Raw genomic sequence first — 21,218 nt, forward strand, 5'->3', positions numbered from 1 at the left:
ATTTTATCCATTTCATAAATCTAATAGAAGGCTTATATATAAATATATATGTATATATTCTTTTGCGAAGAAAAATACAGAAATAAAACGGAAAGAAAGAGGATTTAAAAAGGAAAGAAAGAAGACGATGGGGATACGGGGGCAGCAGTCATCGACCTGAAGTCGGAGTGGAGTCCTTTATGTTTGGTAACACCGAATCATCCCCAAAATCTCTCTCTCTCTCTCTCTCTCTCTCTCTCTCTCTCTGTCTCTCTCTTCGATCCAAGAAACCTAACTCACAGCTGTGGCCAGCGACTGCTCCAAGCAAAGCGGCGACAAAATCCTTCTGTTAATTATTAATCAATATAACTACATCTCGAGATCTAACTCACTGTTCTAACTCCCGTATCCGGGTGATCAGATCAGTGAGTCACATAAGCAGCAAATTTCATTTCATGGTCCTCCCTGGGGTAGGGTTCTACCGATAGAGTCGCCGGTGGAGGCTAGGGTTTTTGTTCTGCTCTCTATCCATGGCTTCGGCGGCCACTCAGACTCCGCCAACGAGTTGGCGCGAGGGCATGTCCTCTGACAACATCAAGGGCCTCGTTCTCGCTCTCTCCTCCAGCTTCTTCATTGGCGCCAGCTTCATTGTCAAGAAGAAGGGCTTGAAAAAGGCCGCCGCTTCTGGAATCAGGGCAGGTATTGAATTCTTTTTCAAATAACTTTCGAGGCCATTTTGCTTAATAATTTTTTTTTATTTTTATTTTTGGTGGGGGGGTTTGCGCTCTATAATTTTGGACTCCGTTGCTTTTACTTTGAATGAATGCGAAGACGGGATTGGTTGATCAGTGAATGAGATAACATGTCGGTCCTATTGCTCGTTTTGAAAAATAATCCCCGCAATATGGAAAGAAGTTCAATTGCCTCTGCCTGCTGTTTGTTCCGTAGAATAGAATCGTCGATGTATAGGAAATTACTTGACCTATGAATTTGGTTAAAGTATAAGTGAAGAATCCATGGGTCATTCCCTCTTTGTTCTTTTTTTTTTTTTTTTTTTTTGTGGGGGGTGGGAGGGGTGGGGGTGACGTCCAGTTGTATGTTCGGTAGATCGAGCGGCAATTGGTGTTTAAAGTTTAAACAGATGTGTAGTAACCAAATTCGGTGTCGCTTTATTGATATTTGATCGCTGCGCTGATGGGCATGCAAATGCGGAGTAGAGCAGTATTGAGGATCAGGGAGTCTACTTATTTTGAGAAAGATGATACCCTTCTTTTCTCATGTGTATATGGACATGTATACAACTTGCATGTTGTCTTTGAATAAATTTCTGTGACATTTCTGGTGCAGCTTCCATGCACTCTCATCATCCGTCTTTAATATCCACTGGTGCTAGTGGGAGTTATGTTACTTATTTTGAGTGAGCTTTATTATTGGATAATTTGAATATAGTTTTATGTTAATGACATGCGTAATCCTTGATGTCTTCCACAGGTGTCGGAGGCTATTCTTACTTATATGAGCCACTTTGGTGGGTGGGCATGATAACAAGTGAGTATTCTATGGCTCGCTTTGGTCATTGATCAATGACTGGATTTACTACTCTACTTTCCCTTTAATTCACTTCTGTTTGTGGTCCGCACTATTAGAATCAGATTGTTACCTATTATAAAAAGTGATGCGTCATGTGTTTTATCAGTTTGCTCTACTATCAGTATCCTTGGAAATAAAATATTGGGTACCGGAAGGCTTTATTTTATAAGTACTGACTCAAAATGATACAAACGTCTACAACATGCATGGCACATCCAAATTCAATAATTCCTTGTAGCTGCAAGAGCAATGGAGACAGCAGTTGTGAGAATGAAATTATGCGGAGAAAAGAAGCGACTTCCTCGTGCTTAGCATATTTCAACCACTGCTAAAGAAACTCCTTACAAACAACGAAAATGAACTCAAAATTTTCATTCATAATCAGTGACATAAGGACCATATATGGATGTCTCCTTCCTCATTTTTCTTTTCCCCCCGATATATATTGCAAATTGCTTGATCCTATTAGAATACAAACAAAAGATAAGCATCAAAAGTGTCTCTCTCTATTCCATCACTCTTGGTTACACTAAAGTTACAAGTTTTCTAAACAATTCTGAAATTCAATGGCTTGCTTGCATGGTCTTTTCTGGCTTACATAATCTTCAAAACAACATTGAGGGATGTTATTTAAAGTTGAAGTAAAACCATTATGTGGTTATCATTTATTTTCTAGCAATATGATTAATGGGTGGCCTCTGTAGCCTTTTCTTCTACCCATGATAACAACTAAACTCTTCAAAAGCTCAATCAAAGGATGCCTCAGATTCAAAAGGGTTGATTAAACTTTTATGATAAAGTTCTGATCACTGCTTTCTTCATATGACACCTGCATGTTCATTCTTAAAACCCAGCCACAAAAGAAATCTTTTTATATCTTAGATTATTTGTCATTAAAGTTGCTTACGGGTATCTTTGGTTATAAGAAATGTTGAGAATTGCTGGACCAATTTTTGAGGTATTTTACTATTTTTTTATTGGGTTTTGTGAATGTGGATAGGAAAAATGAGAAATTGTTTTAAAGATTTCTTTAGATGTTTTGTATTGGAGTTTGTGAAAGTGGCCGGGCAGATTTGAAAAGTTGTCTGGATAAAATTGTTGTGAGAGTTGTATTTTTGGTTTTCGTAAAGAGAAATACTTTAGCAACTAATGAATTACATAAAAGTAAATCTACAAAATGACGTGACTTGATGTGGTATGTCAGATTGTGAAGTTATTTTTATCATAAAGTAGTTCTAACATATCACATGAAACCATGTCAGTTTATGGATTTACTTTTGTGTAATCCATTTGTATCTGTAGCACTTCTCTTTCGTGAAAGTTGTTTTGGTTTTTAGTCAAGAATGAGAATACTCATGGGTGATTTCCATTCAACAGTGATCGTTGGGGAAATTGCTAATTTTGCGGCTTATGCATTTGCACCAGCTATACTGGTCACTCCTCTTGGGGCTCTCAGCATTATCATCAGGCATGATATAAAATCTTCTTTATAAATAACTGTAATTCCCCCGTGCTATGTGCTAACTATTACACTGTCTGCAGTGCTGCACTTGCACATGTTATTTTACGTGAGAAGCTACATATTTTTGGAATTCTTGGTTGTGTTCTGTGTGTTGTGGGATCTGTCACAATTGTTCTGCATGCTCCTCAAGAGCGTGAGATTGAATCTGTGTCAGAAGTTTGGGATCTTGCCATGGAGCCAGGTAATTGTAATGTTACCCAGAATTGCTTGTGTTAATTGATTAAATCATTATTGGCTTTTCATGTTCAGATATTGCTTATATATTTTTATACTTTTGTTTCTTTTGCAGCTTTTCTCCTGTATGCGGCTTTGGTCATAACGGCTGCATTTATTCTTATTTTCTACTTTATCCCACAGTACGGCCAGACACACATAATGGTTTACATTGGAGTTTGTTCCCTTGTAGGTTCTTTGTCGGTATGTATCAGTATTTAATTGAAAATTTGCTGATGCCTTTGGTTCATAACTTCTATCTTCTGAGCGTTTTTGTAAGGGTGCTCTTTGACAGGTCATGAGCGTCAAAGCACTTGGAATTGCTCTGAAGTTGACATTTTCGGGAATGAATCAATTAATCTATCCCCAAACTTGGGCATTCACTTTAGTTGTAATTACTTGTATTCTTACGCAAATGAATTATTTAAACAAGGTAACATCTATGTATTTTCTGTCTGTGCCTTTGTCTTCTTTTTAATTTATTTTATTTTAGTAGTTTTGTTTTCCCTATTTTCAATTATTTTAGTATCAAATTTACATGAAAATGGCGTATTTAAACTTTTTCTTCCATTATGACTGATGTATGGAATGTATAATCAAATGAGCCCTCTCAAAGTTGTCTGCTGTGGAAGTAAGGAAATGAAGTGAAAATGTTACCTGAAATTCTATTTCATTTTCAAGCATGCATGCGACTTTATTTCTTCAGTCATAAGTACTTCAGAATGTCAAGTATTCTGCTTAACCTTTTGGGCCTCTGTTGTTTGATATTTACTGTTTGTAATGGTTCCTTTGATTGTTTTTTTCCCTATGTTTCTCCAATACAGGCACTCGATACTTTTAACACAGCTGTCGTATCTCCCATATACTATGTTATGTTCACATCACTGACTATTTTGGCTAGTGTGATCATGTTTAAGGTATATTCTTCTTCCGAAAAGTATTATCGAATCACTTTCTTTCCTCGTCCTCTGCATTACATGGCATCTGTTGCTATTGATCCTTGTTCAAAATCTTAAAATTATCGAACATCATAAATTTGGTGATCAAATCAACTTTGTTTGTGTTCATTAAAAAAAAAAAAAAGAAGTTTTGGTGAGCATGTGAAGTAGGATATTGAGAATTGAGAATGATGTAGTTTACGAAAACTTCTTTCTTGCTAATAACTTTTAGAATTAATTAAAACCAGGTCCTTAGAAGTAAGGTCCGACAAAGAAAGCTCATATCGATTTTTCTGCATAATATGCCACTGGGCTTTGTTTCATGTCCTTTTTCTAATAGGCCTGTTATAGACGTTGTTATTTCCTAGAAATCATTTGGGATTTTCATGTTATAATCTCGAATTGATGACATTGTGGAATTTGAATTTACTTTCAGGACTGGGATAGGCAGAGCCCAACCCAGGTAGTCACAGAAATGTGTGGCTTTGTGACCATCCTTTCGGGAACATTTCTTCTTCACAAAACAAAAGATATGGCGGATGGTATGTTGTCCGTGTCATTCTTGCGAACCCATTTAATCAAGAGTAATGCTAGATGAGAAATGCTACAAGGAAGTTTTACACCACACCTCTTTTTAACCAACATGTGATTTGTCATTTTTGCTCTTCAATTTAAACACATATTTAAGCATCAAGATAGATTCATAAAAGGGAAAAATGACAAATTACATGTTGATTGGGTGGAGGTGTGTGGTGTAAGGCTTCCATGTAGAATTTCTAAATGCTAGATACAGTTTTAGGGTGTGTATATCTCATGCACTTCTTTTGAAAAAAAGTGAGGTTCACTATAAAAAATAAATAAATTTTTCTTGTGGATTTTAGATTGACTCACTTTTTTAAAGGGAGTGCGCGAGACTTGCACATTCTAGAACTGCCAATATCATTTCTCTTTAATCAAATGGCAATAGTTAATTTTTTTGATTGATAAACAAAATTTTATTGAGTATCAAATATACAAAGGCCTGAATATACGAGACAGATCAAGAGCGATGCCTATACAAGGTAGTTTAGCAATATAAGGAAGTCATGAAAAGACATGCCATTAAAGTTAATTACAATCAACGAATGAAGTAAATTAATGAAAGATAAACTTCTAATCTCATCCTTTAACTGCTCTCGATCTTCAAAGCTTATTGTTGCCTTGGTGATGGTTAATTGACAAGGGATCCAATGTCTCCCCTGCACACGAGGAAATTGTAGGCTTGGTTCATGATTTTTTTAATTGTTGAACTCATTTTTGGCATTCTGAAGCACTTATCACGTTGTCAAATCATGTACAGGTTTGTCAACGTCTTTGTCCAGGCGACATTCTAATTCTAAGCACTCAGAAGAGGGTGGCCAAAATGATATTGAAGACATCCCTCTAAGGCGGCAGGAATCCTTCAGATAACCATAAAGTCTGCATTTCTGCAAGTCGGAAACAACAAAGAAAAAGAAAGCACGCTTTTTTCTGGGGAAGGATGTATCGATGCAAGGTGTATTTTATGCAGTTATGCATCTATCCGATTATATTATTGGAGAGAAAGAGAGAGAAAGGTGAGGTTTTAATTGTTTTTTCTTTCTATTTTTCTCTTTGGCTTCATAGTGACTTTGCCGAAGCTGTTGCACTGTATTCACTCCACTCCATACAAAAGGCACTGTCCAACATAATTTTGTGCACATTTGTTTGTATAGTGTATCCTAGTTAAATTTTTCCACCCGACCCAATCATGATAATGCCTATTGCTTACAATTGACGATTGTTATTACTATTATTAGAATCCCTAAAATTGCAATCATTGACTTTCTTTTATTATTGTGCATACAAGAATTCCACCTTAGGTATATATCAACAAGGAAACAATTTTGAAAGTTAGAAATAGAGAGGGTGGTAAGCGGGTGTTAATGTTACGATTCCACATCAAATAAGTATGGGATTGATTGGTGGTTTATAAGCCTTTAGACACCCTTTCCTTGTAAGACAGTTTTCAAGGGTGAGTTCTATCTAGTGGGTTCATAACAAATGGTATTAGAGCCACTTCACAGTTCTAAGAGCCACTTCACAGTTCTAAGAGCCACTTCACAGTTCTAAAGCTATGTTGCTACGGTTGCAATTGTGCAACACAGGGGTGATGTCGGTATGGCAATGTTAGTCCAGGGCTTGGAAACACTTAGCACACAACCAACCCGTGTGAGCGCTGGGACAACCGTTGACGTCGGCTATGGAGCGTGGTGGTTGTTACGATCTTACATCGATTAAGTATGGGATTGAAAACAAAATACTTGAATTTCGATATCAATTTTTCACAATCCTTGAAATACCTCATTGGAAACAAAAGAATCTAGAAATAATTGAGTTGTAAAGTGTAACTTTCAAACTTCTCTATCAGTGTTAATAACTTGTAAGGAAAAACCTTTAGGTCTCATTTGGATGTTGAGATAGTTGGATTTCACTTCATCATCCAAACATTACTCAAATAAAAACACTTTTCAATTTACACTTTTCAATTTTAATTTTTTAATTTTTTCATCTAATTATTACATTATCTTTTCTAAACTTTTAAATAAAATAGTGAGACACAAAAAATAATTTAATTTTTTCAAATTTTAATATAAAAATTATATTTTAACAATATTTTAATTTATAATTTTTTTATTCTAATTTTTCTCTTTTCTTTTTTAAAATTACATAAAATATCTTAATTTAAACTATTTCACTATTATTCACAAAATATTTCATTACTATTTACAGATTTCTCATCATTATCTCATCTCAACATCTAAAAGTGGTTGCATAGAAAAGATAGGAGAAGATGAGAAAAATAAAAAGATTAACAAGTTACTAAGAGGATTCTTTTGTCTCACTGGAGTTCCTGTGAGGGGTGAAGTTCCTTCTTCTTCGCTTTGGGTAAAGAAGGGTTTCCATTATAGGTGGGTTTTGAGCCTTTTTGGAGCATGGATGAGTTGAGCGAGGCTTGTCAAAATATGCACTTGAAGGAAGAGGAACAGAGAGAGATTGAGATCGAGGTAGTTAATGACGAGGAGTTGCGGTGCTGTGGAATGAAAAGTTTGATGTGGAAAATCTTCGCTGCTCAGAAGGTCAGTCTGGAGGTGTTACGTTCAATAATAATAAAGATCTGGCGAGTGGGGGATATGCCTATTTTCAAAGGGATTAGAGATAATACTTTTACAATCTCTTTTTCTACTGTGAAGGATCGTGATCGCGTTTATTCTTCTCATCCATGGTTATTTGATAACAATTTATTTGTTATCAAACCAGTTGATGTTAATGTGCTGCTAGAAAACATGGCTTCAACTCGGAGAGGTTTTGGCTTTAATTTCATAACCTCCCTATGGCTTGTATGAATAAGAGGTTGAGGGAGCAAATTGGGGAGACTGTTGGATCTGTGATTCAAGTGGATACTTCTCATGATAGCTTGGATGGGGGGCGGTTCCTAAGGGTTTTGGTAGACATTGATATTCATAAACCAGTGGCTAGGGGCAAAACAATCAAGTGGCAAGGGGAAAGTTTGTGGATTCCATTTCGATATAAGAAGCTTCCCAAAATTTGCTTTTCTTATGGTTGTATGGTGCATGGTGTAGAAGGGTGTCAGTCAGGTTTTGGCCATGGTGTGCAACCGTCGAGTTCACAGTTTGGCTCTTGGTTGCGAGCAACCAATTTTAGTGGGCAGCAGGGGGTGGTGCCTGGCAATGAGCGGAAAGGTGGGGAGTCCTTGTCGAGTGGAAGTCGGGGAGAGGGTAGTGTCAGGTTGGATAGAGGGATCCACCTGCCTACGAATTCTTCAGAATCTGAGACGTTTAAGGGTAGAAGAGATGATGGGGAGTGAGATTCCAGGACTGTTAAGCTGGTTGAAGTTCTGATAATCTCGTGTTTGGATGAGGGAAGGGAGGGAAAAATTGCTGATAATTTTTCTAAGTCATTGGGCTTAGATATGGATATATGGTCTTCTAAGGAAGGTGTTGTGGCCCAGACGGGAGTTAAGGCTTGTCCTAACCGCAATTTGGAGCAACCTGAAGGCGTGTGTGTGGGCTTTTGGTCAAAAGAGGCCCGTTTAATATCACCTAAAGGGAAGGCAAAGAAGGGAAATGAGGTAGTTAGGGGTTTGGTACTTGAACTAAAGGGGAAGGTGCCATTACGGTCAGTTCCTCTGCCAAGCATGATCCAAGGATGTAGGGTGAGGGTCGTTGGAAGCGACGGGTGAGGGCCACAGGTGGTTCAGGTGAGTCTCCTATTTGGAGGGTTGGTTTGAATCATAGTGGTGATCTGTTGTTGACTGATGATGATGATCCTGGAGATGTTTTTAAGAAGGCAAGGTTCGAAAGTTCTATGTCTGGGGATGTTGTAGTCCTTTTGGCGAAGGCTGCGAGTCAACCCCGCCGAGAATTATGAATTCCTTACCTTGGAACTGCCAAGGGCTTGAGAATCCTCGGTCAGTTCATGCCCTTTATCTGATGATAAAGGAGAAAGATCCCAAGATAGTGTTTCTGTGTGAGACACTTCTTTCGGATGTGAAGATGGATCATGTTTGTTGTAAATTGGGTTTTAATGGCTGTTTTTGTGTGGATCCTGTAGGGAGGAATGAGAGGTTAGAAATGTTATGGAGAAAGGGGGTGAATTTTGAAATTCATAATTATTCACTTAGACATATTAGTGGATGGATTAGAGGGGTGGGTACCTGGGGTTAGGGGGGAGATCGGTCCGGTCCGGTCCGGTTCCGGGGGGTTTGATGGACCGGACCGGACCTATTCGGTCCAGGGATTCCCTACCCTGGACCGGACCGAATCTCAATGGAACCGGGCGGTCCGGTCCCATTCGGGACGGTCCGGTCCGGTCGGTCCAATCGGTCCGACCGGACTCCAAATGGGCCAATGGCCCAATTTTTTTCTTACATCAATTTCGGCCCAACAGTTAAAATCCACTAATAATTTATCTAATTTGAAGCCCAAAATACCAAAAAAATACTTAGAAAGAAAAATAAAAATAACCATTAAAAAAAATTATCTATATACAATAAATTTGAATAAAATATTTTACTACCAAATGAAGAAAAATTTCTATATACGTTCTAAACAATTTAAAGATCAATCAATTATAGTATATACTATTTAATATTTATCATATATCTAAAAAAGGAAAGAAAGCTCTTCTAACAAGAGAAAAATATAGCAAAAATCGATTTTCATGTATCTTACTTTACATACATGATACATGGTACATCAAATTATTACAATCTGCATTCTAAAAGGCCAGAAAAATAAAAATCCATTCCCAAGCAATCTGCAAGCATATTTAAAAAATTCAAACCTGCAAGCATATTTAAAAACTAAAAATTAAAAAGTCTTAAAAAAAAGAACTATCAAAGATTAGAAGTTATATTTAATAATTTACATCAAAAGCACTGATGCACAGTGCACTATAACAGACTAACACTAGCATAAATTACGTAAAAAATAAAAAAAAGACCAACAGTAGCATCTAAAAGTTAACATAATTACATCAAAACAAAATACAAATTATACAATTAGGTAATTGTTTAATCAGTCCCTGACTATTAGCAAATTCCTCACGATCAATTTCTCCATCAAGGTTGAGATCACGATTCACAGATCTGCAGATAAAAAAGTAAAAAACCAAGGCGTTAACCTATTGGTGAACATAATAAAAATCAACCTTTAAACATTAGGTTAGTCTGTTATAAAATAAATCAACTCAGTTGGTGCAGCATTTGAGTTGGTACAAAACAAGATGATATTGGTGAACATAAAATAAATCAACCTTTAGTTAGCCTTTTACACAAGCTGTAACTGAGTCTTTTTACCATGCACTTCTTCAAAGTGCAGCAATTAATGACACAAGGCCTAGATAAGATGGTTTTAGGAGAGGATTAATGACACAAGGCCTTGATATGTACAGAATCACTATAAAACAAGATGTTTATTGAGTTTAACTTGTGAATTTTTCAAGTATTAAAGTCCAAATATAATAGAGAAGCAGATTTTACAAACAAATCACATCTAGAAAGAAATAAAATTGGGAAAAATAAATATAGATTTTAAACAGAATTCATGTCTTACATGATTACATCAACATTGGGTTAAGACTCGGTAGCCATTTCATTTGATCCTTCTGCAGAATAAGCCAATTCCCCAACAAGTTCTCCTTCAATCCATAAAAATTTAATACAAAACAAATGAAATAAAGTTAAAATAATATAGAAGATAAAACAAAATATACCACAAAATAAATCAAAGTTAATTGATTACATACCCATATCTATCTGCTTCTCAAATTCCTCCACTTCATCCATTAAAGTCCTAAGGCTTATTGGAGTAGAGGAAGAACGGAGCCAATTTTGTGCACATATGAGAGCCTCAACCATCATCGGATTTAAACTACTTCGGAAAGGGTCAAGTACACGACCTGCAGTGCTGAATGTAGATTCAGAGGCCACAGTAGATACCGGTATTGCAAGTACATCACGTGCAACCTTTGAAAGTATGCGATATCTAACTGAATTCACCTTCCACCAATTTAGTAGGTCAAAATTATCACCTTCATCCTCACATTTTTCAGCTAGATATCTATCAACCTCTGACCTGCTTTCCAAAGAGTCTTCTGACTGTAACTCTTGCTTAAATTGGGCCATCAATGCAGCATGTCTATTCGTAGACTGAGTTGTGGAAGGACTCGCATCTTCACGTGGGGAACTTGTGCGTTGAGGAGAACTCCCTTCTTCATTTTGGATGTATGCCTCATACATGCGGATAAATGCATTTTTCACCTTCCAACTCATATCAATGATTTTTGATTGATCATATGCATACATTTTTCTCAACCCAAAGTCAAGATATCGCATCTTGTAACGAGGATCAAGAACAATCCCAACGTACAACAGCATATTCTGATTATCCATATTCTCCCAATACTTTTCAAACTTTCTCTTCATATTTGAGGCCATTAATCCCACCACGGGACTTCCTTCTTCACACTCTATGTTAATGGCATTTTTAATATTCACCAACTCCGAAAAAAATGTATTGCAAGTTACATACTCACCCCCCGAGAAGCGTAAAGTTGCATCATGAAATAATGCAAGAAACTTCTCAAACAACCGTACCTTATCCCAATCGGATGCATTGGGAGGCCCTAACTTCTTTGACTTTCTTCTAGTTACCACATCACCTTCATCATCGTCATCATCATCATCTCCAATACTACTTAAAAAGCACATATCTTCTTCCTCCAACCGATCAAAAGCTTTTCTAAATTTCCCAGCCCTCTCCAACATAAGATAGGTGGAGTTCCACCTAGTTGGTACATCTAGGCAAACATGACTTTTGCATTTAATCTCTTCCAATGCCACACACTTCTTAAATGTATCCCACCTTTGAGGGGAGGATTTAACATACTTCACAACACCCCTCACCTTCGCAATAGACTCCTCATACTCTTTCAATCCCTCACGCACAATTAAATTTAGAATGTGTGCACAACATCGAACATGCAAGAATTCATGTTCCAAGACCGTATCCCTCCTATACTTGGTTTTTTTTTTCAAATAAGAAATGGCCCCATTATTGGAACTTGCATTATCAAGAGTGATAGCAAGTATTTTCGGTCGCCCCCAATCATGCAAACACAACTCTATGCCCTTACCAAGTGTATCACCCTTGTGATTTTCAACCAAAGAAAAGGAAAGAATCCTCTTATGTAGCTTCCAGTCATCATCAATAAAATGTGCTGTCAGACACATATAATTAAGATTTTGCACGGATGTCCATGTATCCGTGGTGAGGGAAATTCGTTGCCCTCGAAGAGCACTTTTTAATTTTATTTTTTCACTGATAAACAAATTAAAACAATCCTTCGCAATCGTCCAACGGGATGGAATCCCTACCCACTTAGGGCAAACCACAAGCATAAACTTTCTAAAACCCTCCCCTTCAACAAACCTAAATGGCAACTCATCAACAATAATCATCTCTGTCAAGGCTTGTCGGCAAGCCTCAACACTAAATGAAATGGGCACAAGTCCCCCACCACCACTACCTCCCTCCATTTTCCAACCTAGAGTCGTCTGGGACTTATCCGTATTCTTAAATGGACCTTTCTTACATTGCTTCTCAATGTGATGCTTCATAGACTTTGTACCATTGATCTTTGTATCACACGCATACGAAGCACCACAGTAATTACATGCAGCCCTAGGTTTAGTGGGATCCCCTTTTGATATTCTTGTAAAGTGATCCCAAACCATTGACCTAACTCTACCACTTTGTGACCCACCAATGTTAGATTTATCACTTACATTGGGTGGGGGTGGGGGTGGGGGCGGAGGCATACCAGGGCTTTGTATTGACTCTTGCACCTCATTGGTTGAAGTTGACGAATCCATCTAGAAAAATAAACAACCAACAATTAGTGTAATAAGTTTTTCTAGAACAATTGGCTGTTCGTAGCCTGGAAACAACCCTAATATCCACCACTATCCAACACACAAACAACCCTAATATCCATCCAGGCATCCACATTGGCTTCATCAAAGCCATCTTCAAAAATTGATGAAAAGTACAAGTTTTCCATAAATATAAGACCTTTCTATCCATAATCCCACATTGGATTAGCCATTTGATTCATCAAAATGATAATATAAATTTATTTTTATAATAATAATTTTATAAAAAAAATAAGATTTTTCAGTTCGCTCGAGCGGAATGTCGAGCGAGAGTCGAGCGCTCAACTCTGCCTGAGTTCGCTCGAGCGGAATGTCGAGCGAGAGTCGAGCGCTCAACTCTGCCTGAGTTCGCTCGAGCGGAATGTCGAGCGAGAGTCGAGCGCTCAACTCTGCCTGATTTCGCTCGAGCGGAATGTCGAGCGAGAGTCGAGCGCTCAACTCTGCCTGATTTCGCTCGAGCAGAATGTCGAGCGAGAGTCGAGCGCTCAACTCTGCCTGAGTTCGCTCGAGCTGAAAGTCGAGCGAGAGTCGAGCGCTCCACTCTGCCTGGGTTCGCTCGAGCGGCAAGTACGCGAGGCTCGAGCGAACCCATCTGTTTTCCAGAAATGGGCACAAGTCGCCAATGCTCTAAAATCCACAACTATCCAGCACACAAACAAGCCTAATATCCACAACTATCAAGCAAATTAACAAAAATAATAACTAATAGGTAAGATATAAAAATAATAGAGAGAGAGAGAGAGAGAGAGAGAGAGAGAGAGAGGCACCTCGTTTGAGATGCGACGGAGGGGCAAGTGGGCAACGGCACAGCGTCGGCAATGGGTTACGGCTTGGAGGGGATGCGCACGGCACGGGGCTAGGATCTGTAGAATCAAGTGAGCGTCGACTGAGAGTTGAGAGAGAAAGTGAAGAGTGAAGACTGAAGGAGGAGTGGAGGGAATCGGGGGGGAGGGGGGGGGAAAGGGAAATTATGTGCTGAAACGGCGCCGTTTCAGCACATAATTTCAAAAAAAAATATATGGGTTGCGTGAAACGGCGCCGTTTCACCCAACCCATATAACTTCTTCTAAAATCTAATTCTAAACAATAAAAAAAAAATTAATAAGTTGGTAAAAATATATTTAAGTTAGTAAAAATAAAATTAGGTAAACTATTTAATGTGTATTATTTAATTAAATCATTAAAAAAATCACTAGTTAATTGTTAATTTAGTTAATTATTAGTTATTACTAACTTAGAGAGTTTTTTTTTGTTTTTGAAATTTACTAACTTAGTAATAGTAATTTACTATTATACTAATACTATTAGTCTATTAGTAATTTAGTATATAGTAAATTAGTAATATTTATTAACTTATTTACTATAGTCTAATAACTAGATAGTCTAGATGTAATAACTAGTAACTAATAATATTAATATGTAATAACACTAGTTAGTAGTTACACTAGTACTAATAGATAATAACTTAAATATATTAATTTAATATATAACTAATAGTATACTATAATTACTATTATATATATTAGTAATTTACTATATACTAAATTACTAATAGACTATTATACTAATATAGTAATACTATTAGTCTATTAATATATAGTAAATTAGTAATATTTATTAACTTATTTATTATAAGTTTATAAATTATAACTAATAACTAGATGTAAATATCATGTAATACTAATAACTAGTAGTCATTTATTAATATAGACGGTTAGTGATTTAGTCTTAGTCTTAGTAAGTTAGTATAAATATTATTATATTAGTATTATTGTATTAGTATAAAATTATATATATTAATAATTAGTATGATAAATATTAGCCTATTAGGTAAGATAAAAATTATAAATAATTATAGATTATATACAATTATAAATAATTATATACAATTATAAAAATTATAAATAATTATATATAATTATAATTATTATATAAATAATAAAATATATTAATATTCATTCGGTTCGGTTCGGTCCGGTCCGGGGCAAAACCCCCCTGAACCGGGACCGAACCGAAACCTGTCGGTCCAGAGAAAATAGGACCGAAACCGACCGGACATTCTACCGGTTCGGTTCGGTCCGGACCGAAACTGCCGGTCCGGTCGGTTTTGCCGGTCCGGACCGTCCGATACTCTCCCCTACCTGGGGTAATAGATTTATTACTAGTTTTGCTACGGGTAAAAGAGAGATGTCATGGGATCTTATTTCATGATTAAATCTGGGAAATGTACCTTGGTGTTTAATGGGAGATTTTAACGAAATTTTGTCACAGGTTGAGAAGGTTGGAGGTTGTTTGAAACCCGAGGGACAGATGAGAAGGTTTAGTGAGGTGGTAGATCTGAATGGACTCATTGATGTTGGCTTTGTGGGATCTTTGTTTACATGGTCTAACAATCATAGAGGTGATAGTTTTACTAAGGAGTGGCTTGATAAAGTTTTAATTAATTCAATGTGGTTGGAAGGGGGTTTCAAGGTAAGAGTACAGGGGTTGGTAGCTCATTGTTCTGATCATAAGCATTTATTAGTGTCATTCATTAATAAAGGCACCTTGGGAGGCAAGTTAGGGGTTTCAAATTTGAGGCTGCATGGTTAAAAGAGGCTGAGTGTAGATGAGTTATAGAAGAGGTATGGGAGGGTTCTGGTGAAGGGTATCAGAGGGTTGGTCTTCAATTTGTTCAGGAAAGTCTGTTGAAATGTGGCAGAGAGCTAAAGGCTTGGTCCAATACTAAAAGATCAGGGGGTAAAGAAGAATTGTTGTAGTAAAGGAGACTATTAAGAATTTACAGGATGTAGAGTCTATGGAAAATGCTCCTAAGATTCATGATTTGCAGAGGGAGTTAAATATATTATTAGATCAGGAGGACTTAAAGTGGAGACAGCGGGCTAAGCTCAACTGGTACAGATTAGGGGATCGTAATACAAAATTTTTTAGTAATTGTGATTCTCAGAGGAGGAGGAGGAATAAAATTATGGCTGTTAATAATGTTAATTCTATTGATATAACTAGGCAGTTACATATACAACAGGCTTTTGTAGAGCACTTTCAAGGTGTGTTTACTTCCTCTAATCCTTCTAGTGTTGATATTAATAGGGGTTTATATAATTTGAAAGCGTGTGTAAGTTCTGAGCATAATGTCTTGCTTGATTCTATTTTCACAAGAATAGAAGTAGAGCAAGCTTTAAAGATGATGGATCCTTATAAGTCACTTGGGCCTGATGGGTTTGGGCCTTGTTTCTTTCAAGAAAATTGGACAGTGGTGGGTGAGAGGATTTCTGGGGCAATGCTTGATTTTTTGAATGGTGGAGTGTTTATGGAGGAGATAATAAGACCAATATAGTGTTGATTTCCAAGGTTGAAAGGCTAGCAATTGTTAGTGATTATAGACCTATAAGCCTATGCAATGTAGTGTGTAAGATTATTGCTAAAGTTTTAGCGAATAGATTAAAACTGGTACTACCTGATGTTATTTCCTTAAACTAGAGTGTCTTTATCCTAGGGAGGTTGATTTTTGACAATATAATTATTGCTTATGAAGCTTTACATACTATGAGGTATCGACTAAAGGGTAAAATGGGTGATATGGCTATGAAATTAGATATGTCAAAGGCTTATGATAGGGTCGAATGGAATTATTTATGCAAAGTTATGGAAAAGATGGGGTTCAGTTTAAAGTGGATAAGTTTGATTGTGAAGTGTGTTCAGTCAGTGCGTTACTCTGTTCTGGTTAATGGCAAGTATAGTGATACCTCTGTTCCTTCTAGAGGGTTGAGACAGGGGGATCCCTTATCCTCGTATCTTTTCTTGTTGTGCGCAGAGGGCCTTTCTTCTATGTTACAGGGTGTTGAAAGTGAAGGGCTTTTAAAGGGGGTGGAGGTTAGTAAGAGGGGTACTTGCATAAGTCATTTGATGTTTGCTGATGATTGTCTTATTTTTTGTAAAGCTGAGCTGAATCAATGGAGGTCGTTGAGAGATATTCTGAATGTATATGAGCTAGTTTTTGGGCAGCAGCTTAATATGGGTAAGACTTCCCTTTTTTTCAGTACTAATCCTCCCAAGCTATTAAGGCTGAGTTGTTAAGAGAAGTGGGGGCGAGGGAATGTGGGAATGCGGAGAGGTATTTGGGATTGCCTGCTATGGTGGGTAGGGGAAAATATTTAGTTTTCAAATCCCTATAAGATGGACTTTCTAAAAGAATTAATTGTTGGAGTAATAAGTTTCTTAATTAGGACTGGTAAGGAAACTCTTATTAAGTCTATTTTACAGGCTATTCCTACATATACTATGTCGGTTTTTATGTTGCCGAAGAGACTTTGTCATGGGCTTTCCTAGTTAATGGCAGGGTTTTGGTAGGGTTTTGGTGGGGTTATTTAGACAATATGAGAAGAGTTCATTGGAGGAAGTGGAGTTCAGTAGGGTTTCCAAAGGAAATGGGAGGGATGGGGTTTCGAAATATGTGGAGTTTTAATCAAGCTGTTGAATCTAAGGTTTCAAGTTTTGTGTAATTATATATCTACACATAGATTTTGATGATAACAAATGAATTCAAAGAATAAAGGAGTCTCAAGTTCAAGTTGTCTACACAATGGAATCAAGCACATCAAGAAAACAAGCATAAGCAAGAAGGAAACAAGTTCATATTAATGTCATAAAGTAATGTTGTATATCTCTTAAAAATTCAAAATTAGGATTAAGGTTCAAAATTAATATTTTATCATAAAGCATTAAAATACATTTTTTAGTGCATGAATATTTTGAAAATTAAATTTGACAATTTTGAAAGATGATTGATTGTCATCTTTCACATGCGCATACCTTGATTAAAGGTTTGAACTTTGAAAATATTCAAAGTAATTGATACTTTTTTGACTTATGCAAAAGGTAGATGTTTTTATTTGAAAAATTTGAAAAGTAAAATGTGCGTCTTTTGTCATATGCAAAAAGTAATTTGAATTTTTTGAAAAGTAGAGCGTGCTCATTTTGTCATATGCTTGAATTTTTTGAAAAGTAAAGTGTGCTTATTTTGTCATATGACAAAAGTAAAATATTAGGTTTGAAATATTTAAAAAATGAATGATGTTGTCTCTTGACAATTGAAAAAGAAGAACCTTTTATTTGAATTTTTTGAAAAAGTGAATGATGTTGTCTTTGACATGTGAATATTTTTAAATTTGAATATGAAGTCTTATATGCCTATAAATAGATCATTTGAGAGTTTCACATTTACAACATCTAGAGCATACAACATTCATTCAAAACTTTCATTCTCTCTTCTCTAAACATTGAGCCTTAATCCTTGTTCATTTTGAGAGAAATATAGTTTACGCTGTATTGTTCTTATTTCACTCATTGATGAGTATTTTCTGATAACCTACCCACTATCAGCTCTTGTATTCGTAAAAGGGTGTGTATAATCTGTGTGTGTAGAAAGTGTTCTACACAGGAAATAGTTGAATCACCACGTGTAAGGTGATTGCAAGTATAAATGGTGTTCTATACGGATCCTTTGTAGCGGTATTGTTCAAAAGTGTAATAGGTTTCTATCTCCACCTGAAAGATGTTGAATAGTGAATTTGGGGATCCTCAATGGGTAGCTTGAGGCGAGGATGTAGGCAGTGAGGTCAAACCTCGTTAACATACTGAGTTTGCTTCTCTCTTACCCTTACTCTTTATATTTATTGTTGTTTCGTATTTTGTTTATATTTTATATTGTATATTTGATTTATAATTTTTTTTAAATACAATTCAATTCACCCCTCCTCTTGTGTTAGTCATCTGGGTAACAATTGGTATCAGAGTTAAGAGCTCTTTATAAAATTAACTATCTTTTGAGTTAAGATCTTATGGTTAACATTGCAGTTTCATTTGGTGAAGGTCAATCTAGCAGTCGGCCTTCACTCTTTTATGGAGACAATTACTCATTCTGGAAAGTTAGAATGAGAATATTCCTTCAAACTTAAGGTCGAGAAATCTGGAAATGTATTGTAAATAGGTCTTATATTCCAACAAAAGTGGTTGATGGAGTAAAGGTCAAAAAGGAAGAAGAAGAGTTTGATCGTGAAGATGATAGACTTTATACTTTGAATTTAACTGCTATGAATTTATTATTTAATGCTCTCAATGGAAATGAGTTTAATAGAATAATGACTTGCGTTACGGCAAAAGAAATTTGGGATAACTTAGAAGTTACTTATGAAGAAATTTCGCAAGTCAAGGAATCAAAAATTTATATTCTTACTCATGAATATGAAATGTTTAAAATGAATGATGATGAATCTATTTCTAGTATGCACACTCGTTTTACTAACATCATAAACAGCTTGACAGCTCTTGGCAAAATTTATTCAAAGGTGGAGATAGTAAGAAAAATTATCAACTCTCTATCAAAACATTGAGAATCAAAAGTGACAGTGACTCTTGAAACTAGAGACCTGAAGAAGATCGAAGTGAATGAATTCATCGGGTCACTTATCACCCATGAGTACACATTGAAAAGAGGAGAAGAAGAAGAAAAGCCAAAGAAGAGCTTGGCACTTAAAGTTGTTCCTCATGAAAGTGAAAGTGATGAAGATGAGGAAAATGATGACAAAGATGAAAAAGTTTGGATGATAACAAGAAAAATTCAGATGTTCTTAAAGAAAAATAAAACTCCTCCGAGGAAATCTTTCAAAAAGTTTTCCAAGAAAGATTCAGGTCAAAATGACACTTTAATTTGTTATAAATGCAATAAACCTAGTCATATCAAATCAGATTGTCCTCTGCTAAAAAAATCGAAATAAGGGCAAAAAAGCAATGAAAGCTACATGAGATGATGATTCAAGTAGTTCAGATAGTGAAACAAGCAATAGAGAATCAGAAAATTTTTGTCTTATGGTTAAAGATGACATTGAGGTAACAAATTTTAATAATATTGAAGATCTTTCAAATGAAAAATTGTAAAATATTTTAGAAGAGATATATGAGGAACTTAAAAAATTGGGTATCAAGTATACTGCTTTGAAAAAGAAAAATTCTTCTTTAACAAATGAAATTGATATTTTAAGAAAAAAAAAAACATCATTTTGAAAGATGAAAATTTTGAGTTGAAGAAGAAGAAAATTGATTTAGAAAATATTGTTGAAAACTTTACCAATGGAAAAAGAAATTTTGAAAAGTTTCTTGGTAATCAAAGATGTGTTTTTGATAAGGCAGGCTTGGGATATATGTCAAACCAAAAATACAGACCTTATAAAAACTTTTTTGAGAAGTCTAATATTCAAAATTTTTTTTCATAAAAATAATTTTGTCAAAAAAAGATACTATTATAATCATTCAAGTTTTTCATATATGTCACATGCTATTTACAATTTTTGTAATAGAAATAGTCATAATTATCATGGTTGTCCTATTAGAAGAAAACATACAATAACTATTAGGGTCATATGGGTACTTAAAAATCTTGTTTGTTCTAATGCTAATAAATAAAGGATCTAAACAACTTAGGTACAAAAAAAAAATCATTTTAATTGTTTTTATATGTATGCATGAAGTCCTCCACAAGCAAAAACAAATGGTTTTTAGATAGTGGATGTTCAAGACACATGACGGGAGACAAAATTAAGTTCTTTGATCTTAAATCTAAAGAAGAATGACAAGTGACATTTGGAGACAACTCTAAAGGGAAGATCGTGAGAATAGGTAAAATTGGTAATGAATCTTCTCTCATAATTGCAGATGTTCTACTTGTTGAAAGTCTAAAATATAATCTTTTGAGTATAAGTTAATTATGTGATAAAAGATTTACAGTTACTTTCAAAATAGATAAGTGCATTATTTTAAATGATCATGATTGTAATATTTGTTTTAATACTTTTAGAAGTAACAATGTTTATACAATCGATTTTGAAGAAATTACCTCACAAAATGCTATTTATTTTTCAGATCAAAATGAAACTAATTGGTTATAGCATAGAAGACTAGGTCATGCCAACATGAAACTTATTTCCAAACTTTTAAAAAATGATTTTGTGAGAGGTTTACCAAAAATAAATTTTCTTAAAGACAAAATTTGTGATGTATGCCAATTTAGTAAACAAACAAAAACTTCTTTTAAAATCAAGAAACATATTTCTACTACTAGACCATTGCAACTGATATACATGGATCTTTTTGAACCAACTAAAGTTGCAAGTTTAGGAGGAAAATATTATGCATTTGTTATTGTTGATGATTTCTCTGGATGTACTTGGGTCATATTTCTTACTCATAAAGATGAGGCACATAATGCCTTTACCAAATTATGCAAGAGAATTCAAAATGAAAAGGACTATACTATTTCAAGTATCTAAAGTGATAGGGGAAAAGAGTTTGTTAATAAAAATATTGAAACATTTTATGATGAAAATGGTTTTGAACATAATTTTTCTGCTCCTCGAACTCCTCAACAAAATGGGGTAGTAAAGAGGAAAAATAAATATCTTCAAGA

General features: G+C 35.5%; 1 protein-coding gene and 1 long non-coding RNA gene across 3 annotated transcripts; one reads left to right on the plus strand and one right to left on the minus strand.

Moving 5' to 3' along the window:
* The first annotated feature begins 75 nt into the window (after positions 1-75).
* LOC122313523 (probable magnesium transporter NIPA4) lies at positions 76-11,871 on the plus strand. Of its 2 annotated transcripts, none has more exons than XM_043128611.1 (9): positions 76-678; positions 1,471-1,527; positions 2,947-3,037; positions 3,112-3,272; positions 3,381-3,508; positions 3,600-3,737; positions 4,129-4,221; positions 4,679-4,784; positions 11,473-11,871. In XM_043128611.1, the coding sequence occupies exons 1-9, from the start codon at positions 510-512 to the stop codon at positions 11,595-11,597; spliced, it is 1,068 nt and encodes a 355-aa protein (XP_042984545.1). In that variant the 5' UTR covers positions 76-509; the 3' UTR covers positions 11,598-11,871. The 2 variants fall into 2 exon arrangements, with proteins under 2 accessions (XP_042984545.1, XP_042984544.1); XM_043128610.1 differs by lacking the exon at positions 11,473-11,871 and adding an exon at positions 5,582-6,033.
* LOC122313524 lies at positions 9,618-10,558 on the minus strand. Its single transcript, XR_006243424.1, has 2 exons — positions 10,377-10,558; positions 9,618-9,910 (listed from the first exon to the last, which is right to left on the minus strand). It is a non-coding gene; the product is annotated as an uncharacterized LOC122313524 (long non-coding RNA).
* Positions 11,872-21,218: the final 9,347 nt, after the last annotated feature.

The sequence above is a fragment of the Carya illinoinensis genome, chromosome 6, assembly GCF_018687715.1.
Source record: "Carya illinoinensis cultivar Pawnee chromosome 6, C.illinoinensisPawnee_v1, whole genome shotgun sequence".
Taxonomy (NCBI): domain Eukaryota; kingdom Viridiplantae; phylum Streptophyta; class Magnoliopsida; order Fagales; family Juglandaceae; genus Carya; species Carya illinoinensis.